The sequence below is a fragment of the Grampus griseus genome (assembly GCF_964374135.1).
Source record: "Grampus griseus genome assembly, chromosome: 6".
NCBI lineage: Eukaryota > Metazoa > Chordata > Mammalia > Artiodactyla > Delphinidae > Grampus > Grampus griseus.
Genome location: NC_139000.1, coordinates 36,526,369 through 36,540,937, shown reverse-complemented (window position 1 = coordinate 36,540,937; position 14,569 = coordinate 36,526,369). Strand labels below are relative to the sequence as shown.

General features: G+C 51.7%; 3 protein-coding genes across 5 annotated transcripts; all 3 read right to left on the bottom strand.

Annotated features, from left to right (window-relative positions):
* Positions 1 to 29: 29 nt before the first annotated feature.
* SPAG8 (sperm associated antigen 8) lies at positions 30 to 2,388 on the bottom strand (the record flags this gene model as incomplete). The annotated part of the gene is made up of 8 exons (XM_082656884.1): positions 30 to 296; positions 395 to 457; positions 580 to 694; positions 779 to 824; positions 1,001 to 1,175; positions 1,278 to 2,025; positions 2,128 to 2,272; positions 2,358 to 2,388. The coding sequence occupies 8 exons, from the start codon at positions 2,386 to 2,388 to the stop codon at positions 81 to 83; spliced, it is 1,539 nt and encodes a 512-aa protein (XP_082513010.1). The 3' UTR covers positions 30 to 80.
* A 573-nt stretch (positions 2,389 to 2,961) lies between these two features.
* HINT2 (histidine triad nucleotide binding protein 2) lies at positions 2,962 to 5,095 on the bottom strand. Of its 3 annotated transcripts, none has more exons than XM_082657429.1 (6): positions 4,978 to 5,095; positions 4,686 to 4,757; positions 3,614 to 3,754; positions 3,412 to 3,516; positions 3,235 to 3,307; positions 2,962 to 3,140 (listed from the first exon to the last, which is right to left on the bottom strand). In XM_082657429.1, exons 1-6 carry the CDS (start codon positions 5,056 to 5,058, stop codon positions 3,049 to 3,051), a joined length of 564 nt encoding a protein of 187 aa, XP_082513555.1. In that variant the 5' UTR covers positions 5,059 to 5,095; the 3' UTR covers positions 2,962 to 3,048. The 3 variants fall into 3 exon arrangements, with proteins under 3 accessions (XP_082513555.1, XP_082513556.1, XP_082513557.1); XM_082657431.1 differs by having other exon boundaries at positions 3,011 to 3,151; XM_082657430.1 differs by lacking the exon at positions 4,686 to 4,757.
* A 3,360-nt stretch (positions 5,096 to 8,455) lies between these two features.
* FAM221B (family with sequence similarity 221 member B) lies at positions 8,456 to 12,835 on the bottom strand (the record flags this gene model as incomplete). The annotated part of the gene is made up of 6 exons (XM_082656883.1): positions 8,456 to 8,637; positions 8,786 to 8,905; positions 9,097 to 9,294; positions 9,485 to 9,595; positions 11,892 to 12,035; positions 12,184 to 12,835. 6 exons carry the CDS (start codon positions 12,833 to 12,835, stop codon positions 8,456 to 8,458), a joined length of 1,407 nt encoding a protein of 468 aa, XP_082513009.1.
* Between the last annotated feature and the right edge of the window lie 1,734 nt (positions 12,836 to 14,569).

Sequence of the window (14,569 nt, the reverse complement as noted above, 5' to 3'; positions counted from 1 at the left end):
TTATGTAAAGAGCCCCTTCACCAAGTACACTTCCTCCCCATCTCTTCAGTACAGACAGAAGGAGATTCCATATTCCACATCTACTTCCCTCCTCGACCCTTAGACAGGAGTAGTTCTACCCCTCCCTCCACCACCTGCCCTCCTCCCTGACAGTCAAGGGAAGATATTTTTCCCAATTGGTGGGAATAATTCTCGGGTTCATAGGGCAAGGGCTTCCCTAGAGACAAAGGCACTGGTGTTGAGAAGCTGCAGTTCTTCCGGAATGGCGTGTCCAGAGTCCTGATGTTACTGACACCCTGGAGGAGTGCCAGAATGAGGACAGAGCCCTCTCTCCTCCAAGCCGGGACAGAACAGCCTCTTCCCCCACTCCCAACACCTGGTCACCCTCACACACCGGTAGCTGTGGTGCCCTCTGTAGCCAGAAGGTTTCAGGCTGTTCCTTAGGGTAGTCGTGAGGCTGTGAGGGAGAGATACTGAATAACTCTTGGCCTGAAGCTCCCTCTCTCAACCTCTGGGCCTGCTGCTTTCCCACAGCCTGTCGGGGCCCAGCTGTACAAGTGGGGTGGGATGGGTTCTTACCTTTGTTGGGGCAGGAGGCCCTGATTGCACCAGCTCCTTTCCATAGTCGCGGTGTGTCACAGACTCGACCTCAGAGTCCTTCCTTGTGGGTTCCTGCTCTGCCTGCACCTCTTTACTACATTGGCCTGGGGGGCATCAAGGCCATTCTCCCCTGATTTTTGTCCTCCCCCTCCCCTTTCCCCTGCACCCAGCCTCTCACCAGATCTGGTGGTGCAAGAACATCTCCAGCATGGCTTCACGTTTCCCTGCGGGAGGTCAGGGAATGGACAGAGTGGGGGAGTCTGGTTAAGAAACAGGCCCAGAAGAAAAAAAATTGGGGAAAAGGAAGAAAAACTGAGCTTTGCGTTTTACACTCATCAGACATTCCTCTCTCTTTCTTCTCTGCTAGACTCACTCTGGCTCATTCTCTCATGTTTCATACCTCGAATTGGCTGAGAGTGGTTTCCTGGGGGCTGGTATGAATCTTTCTGGGTGGTGCTGGAGCACATGGGTGACTGTGGCTCCAGGGTCAGCAGTCCCCGGTGTCCATGTCGGAAAAAGAAACTCTCAGAGCCATCCTGCATGCTTGGGACTTGATCCAGGTGGTTGGTGGCTCTCTGTGGGCCCCAAGTTGAGTGACCATGATATCCTTTCTGGTACCCACCCTCATCGACTGGGGGCAGCCTTCAAGAAAAGGGAGCAGGTAAAAACCTTAATACCTCCTCCTCCCAGTTGTAGAGAAGGCACTGGCCCCGTGGCAGTGTTTCATTGAGAACCTTACTTGTCCCTTCAACCTCAGGGGGCTTCCAGAGCCCTCGGGCACCAGGTTCTGAGACTTTCAAAAATTTCCAGGGTTGTTTCTGAGGCTCCCAGTGGCTGTGGTGACTCCAGGAGGCATAATTAGGGAGCAGATCTGCCCTGGGTTTTATGAAGCCTGAAGGAGCAGAGGAGCTGAAACCAGGGCCCTGGCCAGAGCCTGGCCTATGCCTAGAATCAGCGGCAGGACCAGGACCCGTGCCTCGACCAGAGCCGTTGCCAGGACCTTGACCAGAGCCACTGCCAGGACCAGAAATGGAGCCAGGACCAGGGCCAGAGCTGAAGCCAAGACCAGGGCTAGAGCTAAGGTCATTTGCAGTATAGGGATTCGAAGCAATATGGGAAACAGAGACAGGCTCAAAGCCAAGTCTCCCGTGGCCTATCTTGTGGGTAAATCTGGGTCCAGTGTAGCGCTCCCCAAGAAGACTTTCAGAGGAGGGCTCCATGAGAAGGCTCCGTTCAGAGCAGGGCGCTGGGGTCTTTGTAGATAATGCAGCTGCTTTGATAGTGGAGGCGGCTGCAGTGGCTGCAGCAGCTGCTGAAGCTTCTGCGGTTGCAGCTTCCAGGGCTGACCTATGACGGCCATCCCAAGAAGGAAAGGGATCCGAAATAGACCCTAGTCCTTCGCAGCTGGGCTGTACATCTAAACATCTGAAAAAAAGTGAAAGCGGCAAAGTTGTCAGAAGCGCAGCAAAGCGAGTCTATTAACCTTCCTTGTCCCCTTAAGCCTGCAGCCAGAGCTGTGCCTCTCACCGTGACTGTGATCCCTCGGTAGACTCAGCGGTCTCCATCTTCAGACGCCAGCTACTGGGTTGCCATAGAGACGGCAAATCATTCCAGGAGACTGCGCGGAACCAGAGCTGGGCTGACGGCGAGGGTGGGGGTGGAGGCAAGGTCTCTGCGGGGCGGAAGTCTTGCACCTGGCGTAGTTTGGGAAGTCTGCCTTCCGTCTGGCTTCCCTTCCGCCTCAGCCCGGCTTTTACGGTTCCGCTGGCCTAAGGCCTCGCCCTCCATACCTAAGCAGGACTTACTGAGGCTTTCTAAGGTGGTTCTTTGCGTTGAACAGGCACAGAGCTGTTATATCAGATGAAAGCCTACTTGGTATGTTTATGGAGGGGCAACAGTAGTTCATTCTCAAAAGTGGGGGCATCTTTTCAAAAATTTTAAGGATGGAAAGACATCAGACAACAGCTTAAAAGCAAAATGGTGAGACATGGGAATTAGTCAAAGGGTAGCGACTTTTTTGGTGTGATTACTTCTCTTTCAATAAAAGGCCTTCACATTGACAATCCTCCTTCCAGCCCCCCTTACAACATGGCTTGGCATCTGAATTGAGCAAGTCTTGGGATTCAGTCCCTTCCTACTCATTCAGGCTTATTCCTACTGCTACTTTTGTAGAGGCCTGACCCAGGTGGACCATGAGTCCTGAGCTCACAGATATATAGGCAAATGCTCCTTTAGCTACAGGATGGGCCTCCTTAGTGTCTCAGACCATAGTCAAGGGGGATCATAGTCTTGAATCAGTTTTCTTTCCTATTTGTGGTATAAATCTTTATATATTTAAGACAGGGATCCAGAATTGAGGGAGAGCAAGTTTATTAGCATTACAGGGTGCCGTTTTTCCCCACCCCCATCCAAGCATCCAAGTCTGAGGTCCTTGGTCATTTGGTAGGTTCAACCTGGAGGCCACTGGAGCTGTCGGCCCCCAAGTACGTGAATGTGCAGGTGATACACAGATTGTGCACCCAGCTTCCCATCGTTGATCACTGAAATGAAGCTTGGGTCAAAGAATGAAGATCATACCGAGGGGTAGGTATGAGAATCCATAGGTGAGAGGCTCAAGGGCCAAACGTCACTCACCAAGTCGGTATCCATCTCCCAGCCCCTCAGCCTTTGCTGTCTTCTTGGCCACAAGGAGAAGGTGTCCTAGAAGCTACAGGGAAAGGGGAAGGAGACATGTGGCTTCATTTACCGGGAGCAAAATTTCTAGCTGAGTACAGGGCTCCCCCAGCCAAACCCTGGCCCTTTTCTTCCCACCTGCTGGTCTTCTTCTTCAGCCTGGCTAATGCGAGGAATGGGCTTCTTAGGAATGACCAGAAAGTGCACAGGAGCCTGAGGGGCCACATCACGGAATACAAGACACTGGGAGCAATGACAGGCCAGAGGCCACCATGTTATTTCAACAGGCTGGATGGTATTTATGAAATTCCTAAGGGGATGAGTCCTAATGGCACCCCACCTGCTGGTCCTCATACAGAATGTCAGCTGGGAGGCTTCGATCCAGGATCCGGGAGAAGATGGTTGGGGCTGCCCCCCCAGGAGCTGCCTGCTGGGCCTTGGCCACTTCGTTCCCATCAGTCACAGCTGCAGCTCCTCGGACCTGAAGGTGGGTCAGACACACCCAAGGGAGGAAGCTGGCAATACCTGTCTCATGTACTTAGTTGGGGCTGGCAGAGGCTGGCCATTAACTTCACCCTTCTAAGAACCTATTAGTGGTTCCCACTCAAAGGGAAAGTTCCTCACTTTCAGAGCATCAGCAGCAGAGAGTAGGGCCAGATAGTGCTGGGCCTGGTTAGATAACAGGCAGATTTCACTGCAGGATTCAGCAGTGCAATTGATTCCTGCTCCTAAAGGGTTGAGGAAATCTAGCACTGTTCAGGGGAAAGGATCCAGAATGAGAACCTGGAGGCTTAGGTCCAAGTTCCTATTTTACTATTGAATTACCTTAGATAAATCCCTTCTCTCGGCTTCAAATATAAGGGGGGTGGTTTGCATCATCTCTTAAAGCTACTTGGAGCTCTTTCCGTTTACTCTCACCTTGTTAATGTTTCCATTTACTTCCATTACTTGTTTTCTGATCTTTAAGCCGTGTTAACTATCTTATCCAGGTTTTAATACAATTGCCCTGTTTGACACAAAGGTGTCTGGGTGTCACATCTGACCTCTTACTGTGAATTTTCACTCCAGTCCCCTGAATCGGTGGAGGGAGGAGTTCAGTTGAGTGAACACAACCCCAGCCCCTGGGGATTGAGGGTAGGGAAGGCCCAGTTTCCCAGGGACTGAGAGAAGGCTGAAGTCAGAGATGTCACATTGCGGGGAAAAGGGACGGAATGAATCTGACCCCTTGAGTCGCTCTGGCAAACAGGAAGAAGAAGGGGAGTTAGCATTAGTGCTCAGTAGAAAGCCAGGAGTCTGACGGGGCAGAAGACTGGCTCCCAGGAGAAAAAGCTCACGTCCCGCAGGGGGCACTGAGGAGCTGCCCAGAGTAGGCGTTCGGTCGGCTGGGAGATGGCAGCAGACGCTGCACTGACCCTGTGTCGACCTCGGTGCCCGGGCCTGTGCAGGGCGTCGTTCATCGCCGGTTCGTTTCTCTCGCGGCGAGGCTTTAAGAGATGCTGCTGTGACCACCAGTCCGACCTCACCGCACAGCCCTGGAGCCTGCACTTCGGGAGGGGCAAGCTTCCCGGCCGGGCGCTCGGGCTCCGGCCCCGCGAGGCCGCAGGGCTGCACAGGCCGGGGGTAGCCGGGGAGGAACGCGCCCCCCGGCCCTGGAGGGCGTCAGAGCCCGCGGGACCCCTTCCTCGCCCCACGGCCACCTCTCACCTGTGCCCCCCGTGGCCCCGCTACCGCCACCGCCCGGCGCGCAACGCAGAGCCTGGCGGCCAGCAGCGTGGCTACCGCCATCTTCCCCTCGGCCGCGGGAACCTCCCACCCCGGCCAGCGCTCGGGCTCTGTGGCCAGCCGAGGTGGGGAGGCGGGGAGCCGGCGAGCGGCGGCCATTGGCTCCGCCCGCGGCCGGGAGCGAACCCCATCATCCCATTGGGTCACGCTCCTGGGCCCGGCACGCCACTGGCTCCGCCGCCACGGTAGAGGCGGGATCTTTTCATCCCATTGGCTTCTTGTGCCAACTAGAGGGCGAATTTTCTACTCCTTTGGCTTCGTCTTCTAGTCAGACTGAAAGTTCCTTTACGATTGGATCCCCTCGCTAGTTGCGCTGTGAGATAGTTTCTCATCCATTGGAAGGATTGAGAGACCTGGAGGTGGGATTTTCCTCCAATTGGCTCACAAGACAAGACCGGCCCAGCTTAGGTTGCGGCTCGGGGGGGCGGGGGGTAGTGGGGCTTTTATCGTATTGGCTCCTTCTATTCGGGTTGGGCCTCTACTGGTGGGCTGGGAGGAAGGGGGCGGTGCTCCGTCACCTGCCGCGCAGAGGCTCAGAGGCCGTGGACCCTTTCATTGCCTTGGCCGGGAGGAGGGCGGGGTTCGGGTCCGTTCCGCGCTTATTGGCCCCAGGAACCACCACTACCCCTGGAATTCCAGGCAGATAGGAGTCCCGGAAGAAAGAGGCGGGTGGAGGTCGCCGGGCGGTTGGCCTGAAGGTGAACGGGCACGGGTTTTGTTTTTTTTTTTTAACTGGTGGGATAGATACCCAGCATTTTCCCCAAAAGGACAGTTTCAGCCCCTTGACCATTTCAAAGATGTTAACTTACTCATCTGAGGGCAGTTCCTCCTTAGTTTATGTGCTTGTTAAAATATTCCAAGACTAAAGATTCTGCAGTTTGTTTTCGGGGCGGTTTTTGCATTTTTCTTTTCCTTTTTTTTTTTTTTTTAACGGGCGGGGCCAGGAGTGTCCTGTCTTCGCTGCACGACTAATAAGCAAAGGAATACGTATCCAATGTTATTTCCTAATCAGAAAAAGTATGGGATACGGTTAGCTCCGTGCCTTGCATTTTCAGTGAGCCGGGCGAGTTTGAAGGACAAGGGAAATGTATTACGGCTAGGTTAGAAGTATATTTCGTTCTGCTGGAATATATATTTTTTGACATCAGAAACATGGGGTCACAAAATGCTAATGTACTCACACCAGGAAAGTTTTAGTCTGAGGTTTAACACAGGAGAAAAGTCACCACCGTATCGTTAGTTTTGTTTTTTTTTTTAGCACATGGCCTGACATATATAGGTGCCCAATAATTATTTGTGGAATGAATAACATTTGGTGTTTTTTTCACTTCCTTTTCCATAATATATAATACATATGTATTACATATTATATTCTTATTCTTCCATTTACAGTCAGTTTCCCATATTATTACACAGTCTTGTAAATATACTTTGTAATGGCTGCATAATACTTTCTTGAATGAGTTTATCACAGTAACCATTCCTTTATTGTTGACTATTAGCTGAGTTGGTTTTAGTGAGTGGTCATCATGGTGCTAATTGCCTAATAACCAGTAATGGGGAATTCTACTTCTGGAGATAGTAATGATTTCTTTTGAATAGCCATATTATTGTTAGAGAGTCCTTTCTCCTCCAAAGGACAGACATTTGACCCTGTTATTTCCCCCAGGAGTTCTAGCAGTCAAAGTTGCATACCTTTCCTTGGAATAATAGAGGGCCTCCCTAAACGTGAGGAGATGTACACTGGCCTTTTCAGTGCCCTGGAGGCTGCCGTTGTTGTCCATGTGCCTCTGGGACAGCAGCAGCCCCTAGAGCTGCTCTGGAGAAAGGCAAGAGATAAAAGGTGCTGGGAAGAGGAAACCAGCCAGGAGCGGTAGGTGAGTACAGAACACTTTGAAACTGGTTATTTCTTCGGATTCTCATAGAGGCAGGTAGCACAGAGGTTATCCTATTTTATAGATCCAGAAACAGAGGCCCCGAGAGGGAACGTGACTTGTCTAAGATCACAGAGCTCATTAGTGTCAGAAACTCCTATTCCCCATGAGAATCAGCAATGGGCTTCCTAGTCACTCCCCAACACTCACTGACTCTGGCCCCTAGTCTTCTCCACTCCAGGCTCTTGTGATCACTTGCAGCTGCTCTCATCTGAGAGCTGCAGCGCTCTGCGTGTTCTGGCCACTGTCTCCTGTACTTTGATCCCTACCACTACATCTGCTACTGGACCTCATGAGACTTCTGTTCCTTTGACTGTTCCCTTTTTTAATCTGTCAATTGCTTCCTGGCTTCACTTTCCTATTTGTTTGGTCAGCTCCCTCCACATCCTCAAGCCTTCTTTTGCATTATTTTCCTGATCACCCTCCCTGATACCCTTCCCGTCACCACCCATTAATCTAAATATTTTGCTTCTCTGCTTCTCTAACTATGTTCCTGCTTCCAGCTATACCTGAATCCCTAATTGCCCACCGATCAGGTTTTTCTCCAGTTTCCCTCATTAGCCTTCCCAAACCTTCACCTTTCTTCCTGTCTCCTACCTCCCACTCTTATCCCTGTCCTCCCCCACCAGCAGCTGACCGTGTCTCCTACTTCACAGGGCAACTTCCACCAGATCCTACTCCCTGCACCTCAGTGAAGGCCCCATCCTTCCTTCCATCCTTTCTTCCGTCCTCCTTCCTCCTCCTGGTCTCAAGAAGTGGTGTTTCTCCTATCCAGAGCGCATCCCTTCACTTCCGCCTTGACCCCATCCTCTCCTTCCATCTTTGGGATGTAGCTTCACTAGGCATCTCTCTTTCTCTTCTGTACCCTTCAAGGTCTTTTTCTCTACTGGCCCCTCCCTTTTTCCTAAATACAAAATGCTTTCTTGACCCCACATCCCCCTGTAGATATTGTCTGACTTCTTCCCTGCTCTTTTCGTCTAAGTTTCTTAAAGAAATTCCTTCACACTCACTGCTGTTTGGTCCACTGCACCACTGAAGCTGCACCCTCTGAAGTCACCAAAGACCTTCTGATCGCAAAATCCGATGGACACTCTTCAGTCTTTGTCTTACTGGAGCCCCTACCTGTGTCTAACATCACTGCTCCTTCTTGAAATCCCCTCCCTCCTTGGCTTCCTTGAAGCGACTCTCTCCTCCTGATGCCAGAGCTAGCAGTTTGAACGTGGGTGCAGTGGAGGCACATGGCTGGATCCAGCCTCTCTCCTGCCTGGTGCTCTCTCTCACCCCCTGTAGGTGCCAACCCCAAGGTCCTAGGGTGTCTACCCCGGGCCGGGCTCTATCTGCCTCATACAGAGCCAGCCAGATTCCAGTGGCTTTCCCTTTATTGCTGATCTGGGCCAGGCTCACAGAGGCCTGCACCAGGTGTTGACAGTGTCTGTCCCTGGAGGAGGGAAGCAGAGGTGAAAGGGTCAGGTACAGGGGTCAGATATGGGGCCAGGCTGGACACTGCATGGGCTAGGGAGCCCAGGGGGACTAGGGTGGGAGCTGGGACGGCCAGAGGGCCCCTTCTTCTGGAGGGCCTCGAAGTCAGAGTTGTTGATGATGGCTTCTCGGAGGGTAGGCATCTCTGCTAAAGGCACATAATCTGCTCCTGGGGGTGGAAACCAGGGCGGGTATGGGATGCAGGAGGGAGGGGTGATATAGTCCTGGATGGGATGGTGGAGGGCAGGAGTGCCTTCCTGCCTGGCCTTCTGATTACAGACCCTGGAGTGGACCCCTACCCCAGGTTGCCCCCTCACCGTGAGGCCTCCCTCCTCGCTGCCGGGTCTCCTCAGTCTCAAAGAAAGTCTTATGTTCTTCCCAGCACCAGTCACAGGCCGCACAGAGGAAATTAGGCTCAAAGCAGTTGCACCAACAGCCTGGGGCAAGGGGGCAGCCAAGAAAAGTATAGGGTACTGGGGCTTCCCCAGGGGCTGACTGCATTCTCATCTCTTCCTCACCAACCGCAAGCCCAAGTCTCTCCTCCCAGCTCCCCATCTGCATCCCCAAACTATTTGCAACCTATCCCAACCCATGCCCACCCCTGCACTCCCCTTGCTTTGGAAGGTACCTTTGACCCTGCAGGAATGGGACCTGGTAGCTGCGTGGTCCTCATGGCTGTGTTTGCAGCGACATTGGGCTCTCCAAGCCCTGGGGCTAAAGGTGGCCCACCTCTTGACCCAGAGCTCACCCACCTCCTCTGGGCGTGATGGGATAAAGCAGAACATGAGGCAGCGGCACTGGCCCACATTGCAGGGCACGGATATGTCTGTGACGAGCGGGATGGATGGTAGGGTTAGACCAGCACCTGACAGGGCCTGGCTTTCCCATGTCAACCCCCTCCCCCAAACCAACACACACACACACACACACACACACACACACACACACACACACACACACACACACTTGCTCTCATACATCCCAACACGTGACAGAGGACAGTTATCACTCCACACCTGAGATGATCTGGTGCTCTCTCAACAAGTGTCCACAAAAGCACTTGGACTCATCCTCAATCCGGAAACAGTCCCATAGATGATGGGGGCAGCGCCAGCCAATATAGAGACCTGGGTGTGGAGGGATTGAGTAATAAGGAAAAGTAAGAAGAAAAAATAGCCTAAGCTCCCCCCAAGGTGTTCTCACCTCTCCCCTCGTGTGTATCTATCTCTACCCATGAGTCCTCATCCCTACCCCTTTAGACTTTTTTCTTCAAGGTTTGCTCATCGCCCCACAAGTGTCTTCAGATCCCTCCCCACCCTAGGATCCATTCCATCTGTGTCAGCCCGTCAGAGGGAACTGAAGACGGTCTTCAATGCCGAGCAGGAAGATTATATGTGAAATTTTGTTTGACGATGAACGTGTATCTCGCTGAGTTCTCTCTGACTGTGGATTCTCATCTCCTCCCCTCCCAACATTAGAGTCCACCTTTGTTCTGTTTCCTTGAAGTGTCTAAGGTGAGGGAAAGGGAAGATGATGGGCCAGGTGCAGAGTAGATGGTGGGGACTGGCTCCTAAGGAGTGTAGTATCGAAGGGACCTGAAGAGGAGGAGGAGGTTGGGCAGCCCTGGTGCCAGGAGGTAGGAGGAGGGCTTCTGTCACTTCTCCAGGTTAGCACCTTCATACTTCCCTTCTGCGTTCCTGGTATTACTGAACTAATACCCTCTGTGAACTTGAGAAGGGCTGCCTATGGCTCTCCAAGGGTCAGGAGAAAGGGGGAGGCCAGAAGTCATGAGTGGTGAAAAGCAAAAATATAAGCTTATGAGGCTGAGAAAGGAGGCATGGAAAGGAAGGTGAGGCCAAGACATATCCCTGAGAGCAGGCACCAGCAAGAGGCCACCACCCTTGAGATCTGAAACTGTCTGGCTTCACGGTCAGTCTCACCACAAGGCAAGGGTGGTGCTGAGTAAATGTGGGAGGAGAACCAGAGCATTTCCCACTCAGAGTTTCTCATCCTCTGTGGAGCTGAGAGTACCCCAACTTCGAGCCAGGAATCCTGAGTTCCCAAGGAGTGGGGCCTTTAGCTCTAGGACTCTTATTCTCATTTAAAGTTTCCAGTGAACTGTCACCTCTACCAGAAAGTTGTCGCTGACCTCCCCTGTCTGTCTAGGGGCCCTTCCTCTTGCCTTCTGTGGCTCTCATTCTACTCCTATCACAGTACAATGCATTATAATGGACTGTTCACTTGTATTCTCGTTAGACCGTGAGTTCCTCCAAGGAAGGGTCAGTCTTTTCATCGATGTCCTAACACAGGACCTGGCACAGAATAGGTGCTCAGAGAATATAGATGCTTGACTGAATAAGTGAGTGAGCAAATTCCTTTAGGAGGGGAAGAGAGACTCCATATTCCAGGCAAAGCCCTGAAATTCCATAAGGAGAATGAGAGTTAGTGTCCTCTGGTCTTTGACTCTGGCCAGGACAACAATCCACAATTCTGTGCCTGTCAAACTAGATTTTCTTGTCTTTCCCCTGGTCTCTTAGGATCTTAAGCCTGTCCAGATGTGGCTTTTGGTTTTGATGCTTCTGACTTGATACTGCCAGCCTGTGGTATTAGTGCCCCATTACAACAGGGAAGCTTGGTTGAAAGGGCAGATTTTAGGCTGAGTCACAATGCGGGTGGGCAGGGACCAGGATTCCACTAGAGGAATTCTGATCTCTGTTCAACAGTGCAGGATCGGGTGAGGTGCAGAGATGAACAAGTGTTAGTGCCCATAGATCAAGGCCTAGCCTGAGGGCCTGGGAGAGTCAAATTCAAGCACTGGTGTGGGAGTCATTGCCCACCTTTCAGATGAAGAAGACTGCAGTTTGAACCAGGGGAATGGCAATTATACCTGAGACACTACTTGAGGGGCTGCAGTGATGACAGCCTTTTTTTTTTTTTTTAAACTTTTGGCCACACCATGCAGCATGCGGGATCTTAGTTCCCTGACCAGGGATTGAACCCGTGCCCCCTGCAGTGGAAGTGTGGAGTCTTAACCACTGGACCACCAGGGAATTCCCCATGACAGCCTTTTAATGGAGTTCCACCAAGGGGACTAAGGCCTTTTGCCATATCAGAGCAACAAGTCACCTGGAAACTGTCCAGGGTCCTGGGCCATCTCTGCCTTAGGATCTGTTTGGTGCAGGGTATCTGAGCCTTCGTTCAACCACCTGTTCCTGCCTGGTTTTATATGAATTTCCCCACTTTTTGTCTGCATCCACCCTCATCTACCTTGGCCTACCTGCCTGCTCTCCTCCCAGATTCCAGGCAGGTGGCATTGCCATTTCCACAAGGGCTATTCATTGAACGGGCAGGTTCCTAGATCCTGTTGGATGGAAGGATGTCCATGGGCCTGTCACCAGCCCCTGAAAGGCTGCCTGGGCTCACCTGTTTGGATGGCATTCAGGGCTGCCTCCTTCTCCCACTGGAAAAGATAATTCCCCTGAGCACCAAACTTCCGTTTGTGCATTGCCTTTGTCACTTCCACCAGGTCTGCCTGCTCAGCAGGGACCACTGGGTAGACGGTGTAACCTGGGGAGGAAGGGGCTGAGTAATTAAGGGGAAGTGAGGAGGCCCTAAAACTAAGAGAAGGGGCCAGGTCAGAGAGTAACTCAATCTCCTCCTCCTGGGGCAGGTCAAAGACAGTGATGAGAAAGGGGGAAAGGGCAGGAGCAATTACGGCTGGCTTCTTTCTTCCCCTTCTTCTTGCCCAGCTGGTGTTCAGGCTGAGCTGCGTGCGTGGTGCTGTCAGTGGCATCCACCCCTTTCTCTCCCTCTTCTTCCTCTTCCCCATCTTTTGCAGATGTGTCCAGGTGGACCTGGGCTGGAAAGCCCGAAAGGGAGTGCTTTGGAACGCTCTCAGATTCAGAGGTCTGGATAGACCTCCTTTTCCATGAGCCCTCACTGGAGGAAGACTCAGAGAAGGCTTCCTTCAGATAATCAGAGGAAGACACAGAGACACAGCTTAATGATGAGGTCTGAAAAGTAAGGTGTTTCTCTGGGACCTTGGAGATGTGAGTCTCCAACTGGGTCTCAGGGGTAGGGGTCTCCAAAGGGACCTTAGAGGCAGAGGGTTCTAAAGGAATCTCAGAGATGGAAGGCTCCAAAGGGGTTTCAGCGGTGTGGGTCTCTAAAGAGATCTGGGAAATGGATGGCACCATATGAGATTCAGAGGCAAGGGGCTCTAAAGGGGTTTCAGAGAGGGCAGGCTCTAAGGGGATTTCAGGGATAGGGGGCTTCTGTGAGTCCTCAGCAGAGGGGTCCTTTGAAGAAAGGCTCTCTTCCGCATCCATGGTGGTATGAGGCTCTTCTGTGACCTTGTCTGCTTCCATCTAGTGGTAGAATAGAGTACACGTTTCATTAGGTTGGGATTGGAGGGTCTGCAAGTCAGGATTCACAGGGGGCTATGGAATTAGGATAAAGTTTTCAGTGTACCTGAGATATAAGGGGGAAGCCAGATGAGCTCTGGGCCAGGGTATGGTGCTAGGAGCTTCACCCATGTGCCTAGACCCCATACCGCATACTGAAAGGCTGAAGCAGTCAGAATCCCATCAGTAGATGGTAGCAGAGGAGGGGTCCTAACATAGCATCTTGGCTGGTCCAAGAGCAGGGTTCTGGGCATAACTTAGGACCATGGAGATCAGGCTGTGGAGTTCTAGAGGCTGGGAAGACCAAGCCAAAGTGGGGGTTTGCTCCCAAGAGTGCAGGAGGATGCCATGACCACAGTCTAGTTTTGTCTAGGGACCCCTCCCCCACCCCTTGGTGATGTCATTCATGTTCAAGGCTTCAGCTACTTCCAGCTGTATGCTGATGACACCTGATGACTCCTAAATCCATATTTCCAGCTCAGACCTTTTTAAACCCCTGTACTTCACAGTCATACCCAACTGTCTGCTGGACATTGCTAAATGGATGTCCCACAGGGCATCAAAACTGAACTCTGAGAATTATCCTAGAATTCTCCTTTCCCCTCAGCCTACATCTTAAAATGGGCACCAAGGACTATATTTCCTATCTTCTAAATATCCCCCAAATCCATTCTCTCCTCTCCTTTCTCTCCAATTTTGTTCAAGTTATCATCATTTTCTACCTGGATTATGTAATAACTTTGCCCCTCTGCTGCCTTCCCCAGCATATTAATCCACTTTCCCATTCTTTCATTGATTTAGGTAACTCCTACAAAGAGCCTAATCTTAACACTTTTACTCAGGTACTGGACTCAGTTGAAAGAATCTGGGAAGAAGACAGGTTAACCAAAATGACAATACCAACGAGTTGGTGTTGTGCTGGGTTAAGCCCAGGATGCTGTGGGGAGTGGAGTGTGCCTAATTTATCTTGGAAGGATGTCCAAAAGGGGTCAGTCCACCTTAATGACCCAGGCGAGACTTTTCTAAAATGCAAACCCAACAACGGCATTCCCTTGCTTAAAAATTAACACTCAGTGACTCAGCCTAAGTACTAGGTCCAAATTTCTTGGCCCTGACATTCAAGGCCTGTCATCATTTGCAACACTGCCTAAGGATTTCCAGCCTTACCTTCCCCTGGTCTCTACCTTTGTCCATGCTCCAGAAATACTATATTTATCGTTTCTTAAACTCATCAGGGCCTTTCCAAAGGGGAAGTGTGTGTCAGAAAGCAGAGGGTGAGTAGGATGATGGGGAGGAAGATGGCCAGACATTCAGCAAGTGGATAAAGGGGCCTGAGGGTGAAGAACCAGAGGATGGGAGGAGAGGAAAGGGAAAAGAGGAGGAGGGAACTGAGTGGAGAAACATAGGGGAGGGAGAGGATAAGGATGAAAAGTAGAGAATGGGAAGGGGTTGGACTGAGGTGGGAAGGGACAGGAAGGTGTTAGGAGGGAATGGAACGAGGATTTGGAAGAGGGGCCTTTTGAGAGACTACATACCTCTGGGCTTTGTCTCAGCTGTTACAAGTCCTTAGGTCAGGATCTTGTGTTAAGCGGGGAAGGGAAGTATTGGCCCCGAGGGAGAGAAGGCGCTTGTGGTTGTGGACGAGCCCTGGCTGCAGGCGCTGTGTGCTGAGAGGCCTTGCCTGCAAGTCACAACTTG

Coding starts and splice junctions, on each gene's coding strand:
- HINT2 (XM_082657429.1), bottom strand. CDS start 5,058: ATGGCGGTAGCCACGCTGCTGGCCGCCAGGCTCTGCGTTGCGCGCCGG. Junction 4,758..4,977: donor CGGGGCCACGGGGGGCACAG/GTGAGAGGTGGC, acceptor CATCTCTTAAAG/CCTCGCCGCGAGAGAAACGA. Junction 3,308..3,411: donor CTGAAGAAGAAGACCAGCAG/GTGGGAAGAAAA, acceptor CTTTCCCTGTAG/CTTCTAGGACACCTTCTCCT.